Source organism: Phoenix dactylifera, chromosome 2 (assembly GCF_051530095.1).
Source record: "Phoenix dactylifera cultivar Ajwa chromosome 2, Ajwa_hap1_PhDact_Kaust_v1.1, whole genome shotgun sequence".
Classification (NCBI taxonomy): Eukaryota; Viridiplantae; Streptophyta; class Magnoliopsida; order Arecales; family Arecaceae; genus Phoenix; species Phoenix dactylifera.
The window spans coordinates 40415927-40430580 of record NC_143191.1 but is presented as its reverse complement, the minus strand read 5'-3'; the positions used below and the strand labels follow the sequence as shown (position 1 = coordinate 40430580).

General features: G+C 43.0%; 1 protein-coding gene across 1 annotated transcript; it reads left to right on the top strand.

The window, feature by feature from the left end:
• The first annotated feature begins 4466 nt into the window (after window positions 1-4466).
• On the top strand, window positions 4467-11457 carry LOC103710673 (subtilisin-like protease SBT5.3). The gene is made up of 11 exons (XM_008796527.6): window positions 4467-4995; window positions 5168-5280; window positions 5376-5473; window positions 5566-5730; window positions 6335-6443; window positions 7870-8401; window positions 8620-8717; window positions 9119-9364; window positions 9831-9945; window positions 10048-10261; window positions 10591-11457. The coding sequence occupies exons 1-11, from the start codon at window positions 4909-4911 to the stop codon at window positions 11139-11141; spliced, it is 2328 nt and encodes a 775-aa protein (XP_008794749.3). The 5' UTR covers window positions 4467-4908; the 3' UTR covers window positions 11142-11457.
• The last annotated feature ends 3197 nt before the right edge of the window (window positions 11458-14654 follow it).

Sequence of the window (14654 nt, the reverse complement as noted above, 5' to 3'; positions counted from 1 at the left end):
CGATGAGATTTCGGGCGCCGTCGGTAGTGAAGGCCGACCCCGATTTCTCCCCGGAGCCGGATGGTGGTTCTACAGCCTTGCCCTTATCCGTCGCCTGGAGAAGAGTCCTGCTGATTGTGCTCGGGGCGGGGGACACCCCAGGAATTGATAGGGTCCCGCTCGGCCGAGGCCTCGGCACGTCCCTCCTTGAGTCATCAGGAGCCGACTGAGTCGAAGGCCGGGCCGGGGACCGATCACGTCCGACCCATTCGTCTCGAGCAGGCTCGGATGATACCTCCGGAATAGCGGCAATCTTACCACCGGAAGGCTGTTACAGCGTCAGCTGCCGGTCCGTGCCCACGGCGTCTCCCTGATCGGCGGGCCCGGACTCGCCGGTCGGCGTCGGAGGCACCTCCTTGCGGGACTTCTTCGCCGGTGGGGCCCCGCTCGGAGGAGCTCGTTTCCTCCTCTGGACTGCTTCCAGTAGGGACGTCCTACTAACAGCCTTTGCCTTCACCGACCGCATGACGTCGTCGATCTCTGCAAAAAGGACGGGATAGTCGGAGGCGGAGAAATCAAAGGAAAGAACGGGACGAAAGAAGGGAAAGAAGTCAAGAAAGAATCGGTGGCGGACTCACGGTCGGTGGGGACCGAGCTCAGACCGACATTCACCAAAGTATCCTCGGAAATAAGGCGGGCCACCGGGGGGAGCTGGCCTTCGGCAACCAACCCCTTCAAGGCGGCCAAGCCATCGGATTCCTCCCTTGACAGTCTCGATAGGCCGATCGGAGACTTCATCGGTGTCTCCCAGGTCGCCCTGATTCCCCAAGAGGGATCTGCATCAACAAAAAAGAAGCGCTCCTTCCAGCCGTGAATGGAGGTAGGAGCCTCCTTGACGAGGCCGCACCCTCGCCGCGCTGCAAAGCACCACCACCCTTTGTCCTGGGGGTGGCCGCTCAGGCTGTAGAACTCCCAAAAAATATTCAGGGTGGCGGAAATCTCATGCATACGGCAGAGAACCTGGAAGACCGTCAGGGCACGCCACGAGTTCGGCACCAGTTGCGTCGGCGCCACTTTTAAACCCCGGAGCACCTGCACGACTAAGTCCGAAGGGAGAAAGCGGAACCCGGCCTGGAGAATGCCCTCATTAATGGCGATCTTCCCTGGAGGAGGATGGGACATCCTCTCCTCAGGCCCCGGGAGCGTGACGTTGCAAGCCTCGGGAAGGTGGTACCGAGCCACGAGTTTGTCTAAGTCTTCGGCGACCAGCTCCGACTTAATGTGGTCTGCTCTCACTTCGCCCATTCCTAATGGCCAATCCTACGGTCAGGACGGGGACAAGAAGGGGGGAAAGACCGGAACGACTGGAGTGCACTGGTATAAAAGGAGAAAGTATGGAGAGCCCTAAGTAGAAGAATGGGGTAACTCACCGGAAGAGAAGGAAGAACGGCAACAACGGCAGCGCAAAAGAGAAACTCGAAAATATCTGTAAAGAGGAAGACGGACGGGGGAGGGCCCCCGATTAAATAGGCGGAAAGGCGGGTGACGCCTCGATGACGCCAGAAGACGCCTGGCTGCCGAAGGATCGCTCGCACCCCAAAGGCGAATCGACACCATTAAGGAAGGATGTCCGCCGAAATCCTCAGCCTGCCAGATCAGCGACAACCGCCATACGCCATAAAGAAGGCGGGAAACTCAAAGAGCGCGCGCCTTTCTGAGGGATGGTGGCAATCTCGAAGCATCACTCCCTTCACCCGTTCCCCTTCTGGTTCCAGGCTCGGGAGTGGGGGGCTACTGTTACGGGGGAACTTAGCCACCATGCCCCACGGGACCGGCACGCGTGCCCAGGAAGACCACGGCTGCCCCCTGATCCAGCACTCCGACCCCGAGTCGGATATCTTCGGCTCCGCAGCCCGACCCCGAGTCGGCTGCCCCCTGATCCAGCACTCCGACCCCGAGTCGGATATCTTTCGACAATGACAGGCTATTCCCCAGAGGCACGCCGCGGCCTCCTGCTCCACTACTCCCTGCAACGGCTGTATCCGATGCTGATCCACGATCTCCTGTATCAGCCGTACAAAACGGAACTCCACTACGCCCTGTCATGGCCGTACCCGGCGCTGCTCCACGACGCCCTGTAACGGCCATGTCAGTGGCCACTCCATCGTGCCCCACGATGACAAACCCCCCTGAGAGACCCCCCAGCCAGGTATATATGCGGTTGGGGGGAGAAGGGGGGGTAAGCAACATCTCCCAGAGCATTCTCTTATTTGCGATTATCATCCTTCCTCCTCCTCCAATCTCCTCTGACTTGATCGTCGGAGGGCCCCCACTACCCCAGTGGTGGTGCGAGGCTTGTTTGCAGGTCTCCCGGTGGAAGGTGGAGCGCAACCAACACCAACCAAGGCAACTCAGACGGAATCCCGTTCACACCGTCGTGTCAATCGTTCTCGGTTTGGACCACCAGCAACACTAAGGATTTCAGGTGATTGAGACAAAGAAAAGATGCTCTATTCCATCCGCAGCTGCTGAAGCAGAACCCTACTTTCTTTAATACAATATACCATTTGCAGTCCAGAAAATCGATATAAACTGAAATTTCAGGGGAAAGAGATACGATTATGCAATAGAAATTCCCAAACCCTCCGAACCTTAATTGCAGAATATGGGCCAACTATCAAGAAGATGCAACGCTTCGGAGCATGATATTCCATACCAGCCCAAATCAGGAGCATACCATACTGTACCGGTTTAGTACCGGTATCTGCTATAGGTGGTATATCAACACTCGGTATGTCAATAAAATTTCATACCGTACTGTATCGATATTGCGCTAGTGTCACAGTGATACCAGGAGGACGAATCTCACTTCGAAGGCAACCGAGGACAAAAAAAAGAAGATTTCTGAAGAAAAAATTTACATTTCGACCTTTTTAGCACATCCATCCTAAAGCAGCCAAAAGCATCAGTATCATTTGCTGAGTCCATTTAGGAAATCTTTGTCGTATCCGGTCAAGACACAAGAATCTAAAAGATGATTGTGGATGAAGCATTCGGAAGGAGGTGCAAAGAGCCTTCGAAATCGATGAGAAGAAGGGTAGCTAGAATATAGATGATCCATTGATTCCAGTGTACAACCGCAGATTGCACAGCCACCTAGATATTTGCCAACCTTTCTACCAAGGGCCTCCCTTGTATTCAATCTGTGCCTCCAACACAACCAGAGAAAGCACTTGACTTTGAGGGGAATAGGAAGACCCCATAGAGTGGAAGCGAACTTGCAAAGATTTAGGCAATAAATGGGTCACACGAAATAGAGACATTAAGATTTGCAGCCTAGGATTGATCAACTTGAATATGACTCTCTTTAAGATTTGAGCTGTCATGATGTAGACATGTAAAAAGTCTCGTAATGCTGTAGCTGCCGAGCACTAATCCAATCTCAACTTGCACCGTCGAGAGCTTGTGGAGCTACCCAAAACAATCCAATCTCAAAAAATCAGCATAAATTCATAACCCAAAAGAATTAAACGCAATTCATGAGGGTATTTAACTCGAGTCTGTCTTGAGTTCCATTTGGAGATTTTAGTTTCAACACTTGAGTTTAAACTTTTGAATTTCCACATTTTAACTAGGTACTTGGATGTCATAGATCGCGTTCAAGAAGAGTATGTTTGATTGCAAGGACTTTTATGGAAAAGAAAAAGAAAAGATTGGAAGTTTTCATGGAAAAGAAAAATTGTTTCAAGAAATTAATTATAAACTGTCCATATTTGTTGACTTTGTAATGAAGCATGATTTAAAAAATTCTATTGGAAATTGATGTTCTTAATTTTATGACCTGCAGTTTTTCACAAAACTCATAGCACAACCAAATATTTAATGTTATAAAATTATACCTTGCAATTCCATATAAAATCAAAAATCATTTTATATGGTAGCAACCCCCTCCTTACCTTTTCACATTTTTAAATAAAAAATTTCTTCATCACTACCAAGCTTTTGGCTATCTTATATTAGTTTCATCCAATACTAGAGCCTCGAACCCAACTGAATACAACCAACTTGACTTGGATCAACTTAAAACTTTACAAACAAGCCAGGTCAAATATTGTTCAATCATAAAATCCCAATATGGCACTTGTAGCTGATTATATCGTCAAACAAGCAAGTTATTCATGAGCAGCTCAAAGTACAAATATTAAAGACTCCAGAAATCTTTACTTCTTACTAGATTTTTAGACGAGCTATCCTTGTCGAGTCGAAATTAAACAGCCTGGCTCAAGCTCGTGTTAGCTCGTAGACACTTCTAGTGGTTAGGTTAAGCTGTAACTCGATCAAATTTTCTGGCTCAAGCTCTATACGTAGTTGGGACCACATCCTCAAGTGACCCACAACACAAACACTGTAAATCCAGTCCGTATCTTGCAATAAATTTCTGGGTGGCCTATGCCTCCCTTTATCATCAAAAAAAAAAAAAAAAAACTGTACCTCGATCAAATCAGACCTAAGTTGCAACGTCAACGAGATGGATTGTGGTGCCAAGTCCTATTCCAGATGGCGACACGGTTTTTCTTCTTCTTCTTCTTCTTCCTCTTTTGATAAATCATAAGGTCTTTGATGACCCAACATAAGCCTTTAGTTTCAACCATGGCTGCTTGGGCTGGGTGACCCATTCCATGGCACCCCCTGACATCCGTCGAACAAAATAGATTACTAAAAATAAAATAACAGTGTTAGCAACTGGCAAATCCAAGAATCCCTTGATGGAAGCTTTGCGGTTTTAACTACTTGGATCTGATAAGATTTATGCGAAGATCATAGTTTATCCACAGAAGGAGTTAAAATAGAAGTTCGAGCTTTGAGCCGGCTGCGGTAACCAGATTACGCTGTTAGATAGACTTCTCTCCGGAGGTCACAAGAGGAGAGATGGGGATCGCGAGGAGTTCTGCTGCTCTTCTTTTGGCCTTCCTCTTCTCAATTCTTCTCCAAAGACCCACCTTTGCTGCCAAAAAGGCAAGGCTTTTGAATGCCACCCTCCTTTTCCATTCCGAAGTTCGATTAGTTTCCTTAGCATTTATTCTGTGAATTTGGCCTCTTAATGCGTTGCTCTGTATTTCGATTCCAAGTCCGATCTGGTTTTCTTATATCTGGGTTTTTTTTTTTTTCCCCACCTTTTTGGGTGCAGTCTTATGTTGTGTACCTTGGAGGTCATTCTCACAACGGCGAAGAGGTTTCTTGGCATGTCTCCAAGCGAGTGAGAGACTCTCACCATGAGCTCTTGGCATCAGTCTTGGGGAAGTAAGCGCTTCTCCAAAGTTTCCTTCAATTTGTCTACCTTTTTTAAATTGTTTATAAACTCTCTAATTACTTGATTGTTTTTAAATCGAACATAGTAAGGAGAAGGCCCAAGATGCTTTGTTTTACTCCTACACACGGTATATCAATGGCTTCGCAGCGAATCTTGAAGAAGAAGAGGCAATGGAGATCTCAAGTGAGACTCCTCTTCTTTTATATAATTTTAGCTTCCCCTGTTCTCCTCTGTTTCCTTCTTTCTTCTGTTCTGATTGCGTTCTCTTCTTGCAGAGTATCCTGGAGTCGTCTCTGCGTTTCCAAACAGAGGGTACAAACTTCACACAACTCGGTCGTGGGATTTTCTTCGCCTCGAGAGGGATGGCAGAGTTCCAAAGGAATCGTTATGGACGAAGGCAAGATTCGGCGAGGACATCATTATTGGGAACCTCGACACCGGTACTGCCTTCTGCTCTCCCTTCAGCTTCATACCTTTATTACAAAGACAAAACTGATTGCATCCCCAAGTTCCTTTCAGTAAACATCAACCTCATGAGTTCTTTTACCTCTCACAAAGTTTCCACTAGTATTTGTCCCTTTGTTTGTTTTCCAACTGAATGCCTGGTTTTCCTGATCAAATCTTCTTCTCTGTCACTTTTTAGAACCTCGGGAAACTATACATATTTTGTTTGTTTGCGCTTGGCTTATCTCATTGCACTAAAGCAATGCATTTGACTTTTAGTGCTCATTCTAGTAGTCTATGCTCCTGATGTTAATGGCTCCTCCGTGTATTTTAGTTTAGATCATATCTGAACCCCTTTGGAACTATCAATCCAAATTCCAAAGTGCACATGCCCCAACTATTCAATTAAGATGATGGTGGCTGCTCTTTGACTTCAACATATGTGCCTTCCTCAGAAGGATCCACTGATTAAATGTTCTTGATGGACAGGGACCATTGACCAAGACTACATGTTCTATATTTTCTTCACTTGGGTTCCTTTTTTTCATCCTCAAGTTAAATTATCTGAACCCTTTTCTTTTGTGCACTGTGGATGTGTAGGTGTGTGGCCAGAGTCTGAGAGCTTCAAGGATGATGGCATGGGGCCAGTTCCATCCAAGTGGAAGGGAATCTGCCAGATTGGAGAAGATAAGAGCTTTTCATGCAACAGGTCTATTCCCTGCCCCCCTCGCACCTCTTGAAAAAAATATTTCCAAGGCACTCCCTTTTTTATGATAGATGCATTCGAACTTGTGTTTCTAGTTACCCATCCATCTAGTACGAAGCCTTCATTAAATCCTTGCATTCCACCAATGACTAACTTGCGAGTCGTGTGATTATTTGGACACAGTGGACAGCGGGCTTCCTTGTTTGGTTGTATGCTGTTGACATCATGCTACTTGGAAAATTTTGCTGAATTTGTCTGGAATTATGTGCATCTATAAATTAGTTTGATAGCTTTCGTCTCTTCTAAGGGTACTGAATCATATATTTTCGTAAAAGGGTTACATTTCTATCACAAGTTTAAATTTCTAGTACACTAGTATTTTTTGTAGAGATAAGTGGTGACGGTTCTACCCTGACAACTTCAATTTGCCCAAGGACATAAACTTGTTCCATAAAATATATTTTTCCATGCCTAACAAAAACTTGATTTTGGTAGGACAAGTGAATAATTCTACCCTTGCATATAAGTTAATTATTTAAAATTCTATGCACTTTTTAACTGACGAGTTAGGACTTTAACTCTTCATAGTTATTGGTGGTCCTCGAACAACTTTTCTACTTTACAGAATAAAGTTCTCCAATGCTATCAACTTTTATAATGGAGTATTCACACATTCCATTTGCAAACATGTCTTTTCCCATGCAGTGAAGTCCATGTATTGTCTTCTTTTAGAGCACTCACAATCCAAAAAAGGTTCTGAAAGAAAATATGCTCTAAAAAACTTGATTTGAAGGAGAGTTCACCCCAATGTATTATATATTCAGAGAAATACCATCTGCATTCAACCTTTTGGGTTCAGCGCCGGTGGGGGTGCCAGCTAAGGGAGACCGGATCCTTCCAAATTTCAGTCCATGGGAAGAAATTTAGCCAACTAACTAGCGCAAAAGCCGAGGCTTCTTCAACCATTAAAACCAAATACCACCTTTGAGTTGAGATCCACAAATCTCTCCACTTAAAATTTATCTTTTTTTTAGGGGGTGGGGGGTGGGGTGGATGATAATTTGCTAAACTATAACATGCCAACCTAATTATAATAATCTCATCTTCGGCTATGTAACTGGCCATTACACCTCATCTCCCTTTTTTTTATATAAATTTTAAGATTCTGGTATTGGACAGTGCACCAGCAACCTTTACTAAAAAAAAAAAAAAAAAGATGGCAATTGGATTGGATTAGACCAAAAATTTGTCAATAGAAACTCGATCTATTTATTAAACAAATTAAAAATTTAAATTCAGACTTAACTCTATTATTAAATAGATAATCTAGCTAGCATTGCCATTCTTATCTTTACCTGTGGGAGTGATTAAGCTTTATTAATATATCAATCCTCTGATTTGATGATGGATCTTATTTTGTGGCACGCAGGAAGCTGATCGGTGCACGGTACTACAACAAGGGCTACGCATCCGCGGCCGGCCCGCTCAACGCCACCTTCGAAACGCCGCGGGACGAAGTGGGTCATGGGACCCACACCCTCTCGACCGCCGGCGGTGGGTTCGTGCCCGGCGCCAACATCTTGGGCTACGGCAACGGCACGGCCAAAGGCGGCTCCCCGCGGGCCCGCGTCGCGGCCTACAAGGTCTGTTGGCCGCCCATCAATGGGAGCGAGTGCTTCGACGCCGACATCATCGCCGCCTTCGATGCAGCGATACACGACGGGGTGGACGTGCTCTCGGTGTCCCTTGGCGGGGATCCCACCGACTACTTTCTCGACGGCCTAGCGATCGGGTCGTTCCATGCCGTCAAGAATGGGATCACCGTGGTCTGCTCGGCCGGCAACTCCGGCCCGCGCCCAGGTTCCGTCTCCAACACCGCACCATGGATAATTACAGTAGGCGCAAGCACCATGGACAGGGAGTTTCCAGCCTACATCAACTTCAACAACAAAAGCATTAAGGTTCTCGGACCGGCGTTTATAAAGTTTTAATCCCCCCTCATTCTCAAAAGAAACATATTTACAATTAATTTTCTTATTCTCTCGGAATTTTTTTGGTATTTTTTCTACCTTATTTCGGCTATATGCTCGTAGATTACTTTTATATACTACGAGGATTTACGTATTGTGATATCTGTCGACTATATTTCTCTGACCAATTCTTCTTTTTATCTTTACAGGGAGAGAGCCTTTCTCAGAAAGGCCTGCCAGGAAACGAGCTTTATCCAATGATAAGCTCCAAAGAAGCCAGAGCTTCAAATGCCTCCGCGCATGATGCGTAAGAACCAACTTATTTCCATGCCACCATTAACTTTCTCGTAAAATTCTCTGGTGCAATATCAACTGGTATGTTGAAGCAGTCTATTCTCAAGCATAGCTATAAAAGAATCCCATTACGGAAGACTTGTTAGATATCGTAATCATAATTAATTATCATGTAAGTTCTGCAATTATCACTTAATTTGATAATATGCATACTGTATCGTATTACATCGTACTATCGATCTTGCTCTTATTAGAATACTAGGTGAAATTCTTAATGAAGACCAAAACAGGTTGTGGCAAACCTACAACTTGAAGCAGTTATGTAAGGACTATTGAGTTCTTGTCAACCAAGCAGCAGATAAACCTTGATGATTTTAACAGAGGAACAAATTTGCTCTCTCTTTAATTCTGCAGTGAGTTGTGTTACCTGGGTTCGCTCGACCCTGAAAAGGTTAGAGGGAAGATAGTCGTCTGTCTCCGTGGAATTACTGCAAGAGTGGAGAAGGGTGAAGCCGTTCTGCAGGCTGGTGGCAGCGGGATGGTCCTCGTCAATGATCAGAGCTCCGGAAATGAAATCATCGCCGATGCTCACCTCCTCCCAGCAACCCATATCACTTATAATGATGGCTTTTCTCTCTTCTCATACCTCAAGTCGACCAAGTAAGCTGTCTCCAATTTATTTCCTGCTTATAGTCACAGATATGTTCTGTGCTCTGCTGTGCAAGGATGTAGATCACAGAATTATACAGAACATTAATGAATTAGCTTTCTACCGGTGAAGTCATTATCTGAGAATTCACACATGATTCAATATTTCGCCAATCAACCTATAGAGAAATGAAAAACTAGCAGTTTATCAAGTAACGCCTTAGTTTTTGGTTGTTGTTGTCTCCCTAATTATTTGTGATTATGATACTGTTAAACACGCAATGTAATAATCACCCTTTAATAAGTGGATGTATTGCTGGCCATCTTGTGCATTGCATGCATATGTTCATTTACATTAACTTGGACCAAACTGTAAATATATGATATTATTATTTCCTTTACAAACACTCACAAATTGTCACTCAAATGTCAAACAAATATGCACTATAATTCTCTGACCATGACAATTTTCTGTCAGGTCACCACTTGGTTACATTACAACCCCAATAACACAGCTTGACACGAAACCAGCACCATTCATGGCAGCTTTCTCATCTCAGGGGCCAAACACTGTCAATGCTGAAATCCTAAAGGTTTACAAAAAATTCTATCATTTCTTTCTTTAGCTCATCTGAGTTCTTCTAATTCATCGATTTAACTTCTTGCTTGCTGCCTGATATCGCTGCACCTTTCAGCCTGATATCACTGCACCAGGGGTTAGTGTTCTTGCTGCCTACACAGGAGCTGCTGGACCAACTGGTCTAGCTTTCGATACCCGACGTGTTGCCTTCAACTCAGATTCTGGCACTTCCATGTCATGTCCTCATATATCTGGTGTCGTGGGCCTCCTCAAAAGTCTCCACCCTGATTGGAGTCCTTCAGCAATAAAATCAGCAATCATGACCACTGGTATGAAATTCATGAGCTTTATTAATTCAACTTTTTTTTTCTATTTTCAGGGAATTTATTTCTTTTGTAAAATATGTGCTACAATTGTAATATATGATCATGATCGTGAAATTGGAAAGTTCTAACCAGAGAATCAAATTTCATGATTTTTGTTCCTCACTCATAGTCTCATCCTACTCACAAAAGATTCACAACTTTGATATTTTTTTGTTTTTTCATTTGTGGTAACACAATCTATGATTTGGAAAATATTCTGTGAATGAATTATAATTCTTACCTGTTTTTGTTTCTCTCTCTCTCTCTCTCTTTTTCCTTCTATTAATTTGCAGCAAGAACTCAGGACAACATGGACGAGCCCGTGTTAAATTCATCCTATGTTAAGGCTACACCATTTAGCTATGGATCTGGTCATGTGCAACCAAACCGTGCTATGGATCCTGGCTTGGTCTATGATTTAACAACAAATGATTATTTGAACTTCTTATGTGCTCTAGGCTACAACTCCACCCAGATAGCAATATTCAGCATTGACTCTTTCTCATGCCCCTCTAAACCCCCAAAGCTTGAAGATTTGAACTACCCTTCAATCACCATCCCTGATCTCTCTGGATCCATCACTGTGACCCGCGCAATGAAGAATGTCGGATCGCCAGGCACATACATCGTCCGTGTCAGAGAACCAAGAGGTATTTCAGTGTCCGTGAATCCAACAAGCTTAACATATGACAAGATAGGGGAAGAGAAAAAGTTTGAGGTTACTTTGAAGGTTAAGAAAGGTCATGCGTCTACGGATTATGTTTTTGGAGGGCTAATATGGTCTGATGGGAAGCACTACGTGAGAACTCCTATAGTAGTGAGTGCTGCAGGATTGGAGCCTTAGCCAAGGAGCTGATAAGTTTTTTATATTTTTTTTTTAAAATTGTGAGCAGTTGTAGAAGCAAACTGGTGGTTTGATTCATTGGAAGATGAAGTTATTGGATGGAGATTGCTATTGGTATCATTTGGATCAATAAAAGCAATTAGAAAATTGCTTCAGAACTAGGTCTCTGTATTTATTCATCCTTCTCTTTCCTCTTATTTTGTAGCTGAAAGGATCAGACGATCAGTATCACTGAAATTTTCTGAAATTTGCTTCTCTACTTACAGGTAAGTTCTGGAAACATTAATAAGATCATAAACACTTGGATTTAAGTATTAACTTTTTAGTAAGTATCTTACAAAAGCTTGTCTTTTACCAAGGTGAAATCAATACTGAAATTTATTACTTTGCCAGCAAATAATAAAAAAAACCAAACATGTGACATTGACTATTCATTACCATAGCCATAACAGTCTCCAATTTATTGTTGATTTCACTGGATAATCATGAACTTTTATCAACCAAATAAGCCATTAAATTATTGCTATATGATGTCATTGCTTATAATTTAGATGCTTTACAATTTATTGCTATTAAATTATTGCCAGTATAGGCCAACTCTAAGTTGACTGAGGTATGGGTTGGTTTCAGGTCTATTTAACAAAAGTGTACTCCATTTACCCATCATTTACCATGGCTACCCATACAAGAGTAACAAGACTACTAGGAAAAAAATCGTTAAAGGTGCTTCCCTCTGAAAAAAGCTACAGGTGTCTAAATTATTGGCAAGCATGCTATTAAATAATAGCTGCTTATCAGTTATTCAGGTAGCCTTTTGCATGTTGATAGACTGATATTTGTAATAAAGAAAGTTTCTTGAAAAACTTCCATGTAAATTATATTTACATAAATAGCTTTCCTCAGTACCATTATCTAGTGCTGCATAAAGTCCCAGGTCCAATTTCATATGACATGATTGTAGCATGCTATGATCCATGAAAATTATGTAATTTTGAATTGCTTGTGCTGGGTACGACCTTCAAAACATCAACAACTATTGGATTTGGACCTACTTCTTTTCCTAGAAGATTTCAATAAGTGGGAATTCTCTGAGCGTTTAGAGTTACAAACAACGCTTCTCTATCTACTGAAGGCACTTTGACCTCTAGTTTGAGTCTTCTAGCAATTGCTGTAGCTGCAAACTCATCTTCTTGATTTCTTTTTTGTTATTGCACAACATGTAACTAACTATCCATTGGCATCTCTTCCTAAAAGTTTGTTGATGCGACTCAATGCCTTAGAAACCAAAAGCCAAGACGACCTTTTTTTTCAATTAGAGTAATCTCTTCTCAAAAATTATATATATATACACACACACAAAAGCCTTGGGCTTTAGTTGCAGCCTACCGCGCACTCTAGCTTCACTCTATGGTAACCATTGTTTTTGCTAATGGAAACAAGTTTGAGAATGCCAAAGATCACTTTTTTATCTTCAAGATGTCGCAGGGGAAGGGAAACAAAGGAGAAAGGAGTACCAAGGAGGAAGCCAACTCTCAGTACCAAGATCTACTTCAAAAATTTCAGATCAATGTGGAATCCATTATCATAAATACTTCAATTTACAAAGAAAAGAATGAAATTTTTCGAATGAAGGAATCAGCCATCATGAATAATCCAACTTATGAAGAATAGAAGGGAAATGGACCGGTTACATACCCTGCAGCGTGGAAAGATGGCAAATTTGAGAATCTCCACTGCAATTTCAAATCAAATCAGCAACCAACGAAATGATGGAGATCGAGTTCGTGACCTGATTGAGAATAGGGAGGCGCCGCTCGCACCGAGGTCGGAGGTCGGAGTACTCGGCGGCGTTAGAGTGAAACGAGAGAGAGAGGCCATCGGAGACAGCCCTGGATTTGGGAGGGCTGCGATCGCCATGGATTCGAGAAGGAGAAGGCCGAGGAGGAGCGGAGGAGGACGGTAGGCGAATATAAACGGAACCCTCGATAGATTTATGTTAGGCGAGGTTGCTGGCAGATTAATTACAACTCCCTGCTTTGACTTCATAGTATTTATTCCTTTCCTATCTTCCAGCGACTTGGTAACATCGAAATCTCCCCCAGTCAGCCAAGATCCTCAGTGCAAGCTACTAATATCAATGAGATTTTAAAAAAAATGGTCAACTATCATTCGGCCCATAGACAAAAGCGATAAACAGATCTTGCTTCAGGCAAAGAACCAATAGAAGCAAGATAGCCGCACTCATCAATCTTGTTGTCATCCAATGCTCTGAGAAATGCTTGTGACGACAAAGAAATTTTTGTCTCCTAAAGCATAATGATATCACAATTTGAGGACAAAATGAGGTCCATGATCGCATTACGTTTGCCAGCAGCCCCAGCTCCTCTGATATTCTAATATACGACAATCATTGAGATTAAGCAATCCTCAATTTACTAAGGAAGTGAGAGTTTTTTTACCCCAACACAATTTACAAACAATATAGAAAGATAAAACAGAGACCACCGATTCCACCAGCAAATTTAAAGGCAGTCCACTCGAAGGCAACAACCAAGGGTGATCATCAGAAGCAAGAGACAATCACAGTTATTCGAACAGTCAATAGATTCAAGAAGCTCCCAAAGATAAGGCCAGCAATCAGCGGGGATAACATTGGCACAAGTACAGTATCTAAGAAAGAAATGGCCTGAGTAACTACAACTGCAAGGCGGCAGTCCAACATCAAATCACTAACAACAACTGAAAGGAAGAATAACAAAGAACAAAAAGAAGAAGAATCTATGGTTTTTAATTATCATCATTAAACCTTCCAGTCAATAGCTTCAGCAACTTCTTTTAAGTAGTGGCAATTGCAGCCTTCTCTTTCTCCAGTTCAATCAATGTGTTCACCACCTCCTTAGCCATTTCTTTAGAGAAATTGAATCCACATGCCTTGCCCCATTCTAAAAGAAGATAGTGAGGAACAGAGCTCAATGGGCATGTAGCATGGAGAAGGTTGGGTTCGGTGTCAGGAATGGGGACTTTCTTTTTTCTCCTTGTTGAGATGAGTTTGGAGGTGGCTTTCTTCACAGTCCTTGCAACCCTCAGCCGGAAGAATTTACGGACTCTGGGTGCTTCAGCTTCAAACCGAGTTTCCACCTAAGAGTCAGGAGCACCATCCATGATCTCAACCTTTTTTTGCAGTTTTGGAACTGAGCGAAAGGACTCTACCACTCCAAAAGCCAATTATGATGCTACGCGTGGTGGGGTCAATATTTTACATCACCAGGTAGGTTAGAGTGCTATTTGACTTGGTCAATGTTAGATATATGCCCTAGAAGCCAATATGGCTGACACATTATTAATTCTGGAACATAGTTTTGTACTTGACTTTATTATTATTGAATAATAAATGGGCATCTTTTTCATTCATATTGTTTATGTGTCTATGAATCGTCCAAAGAATTAATATGATGATGATGCATATTCTTAAGAGTTGAGAATTTGAGCCATGTATCATTAGTGATTAATTCT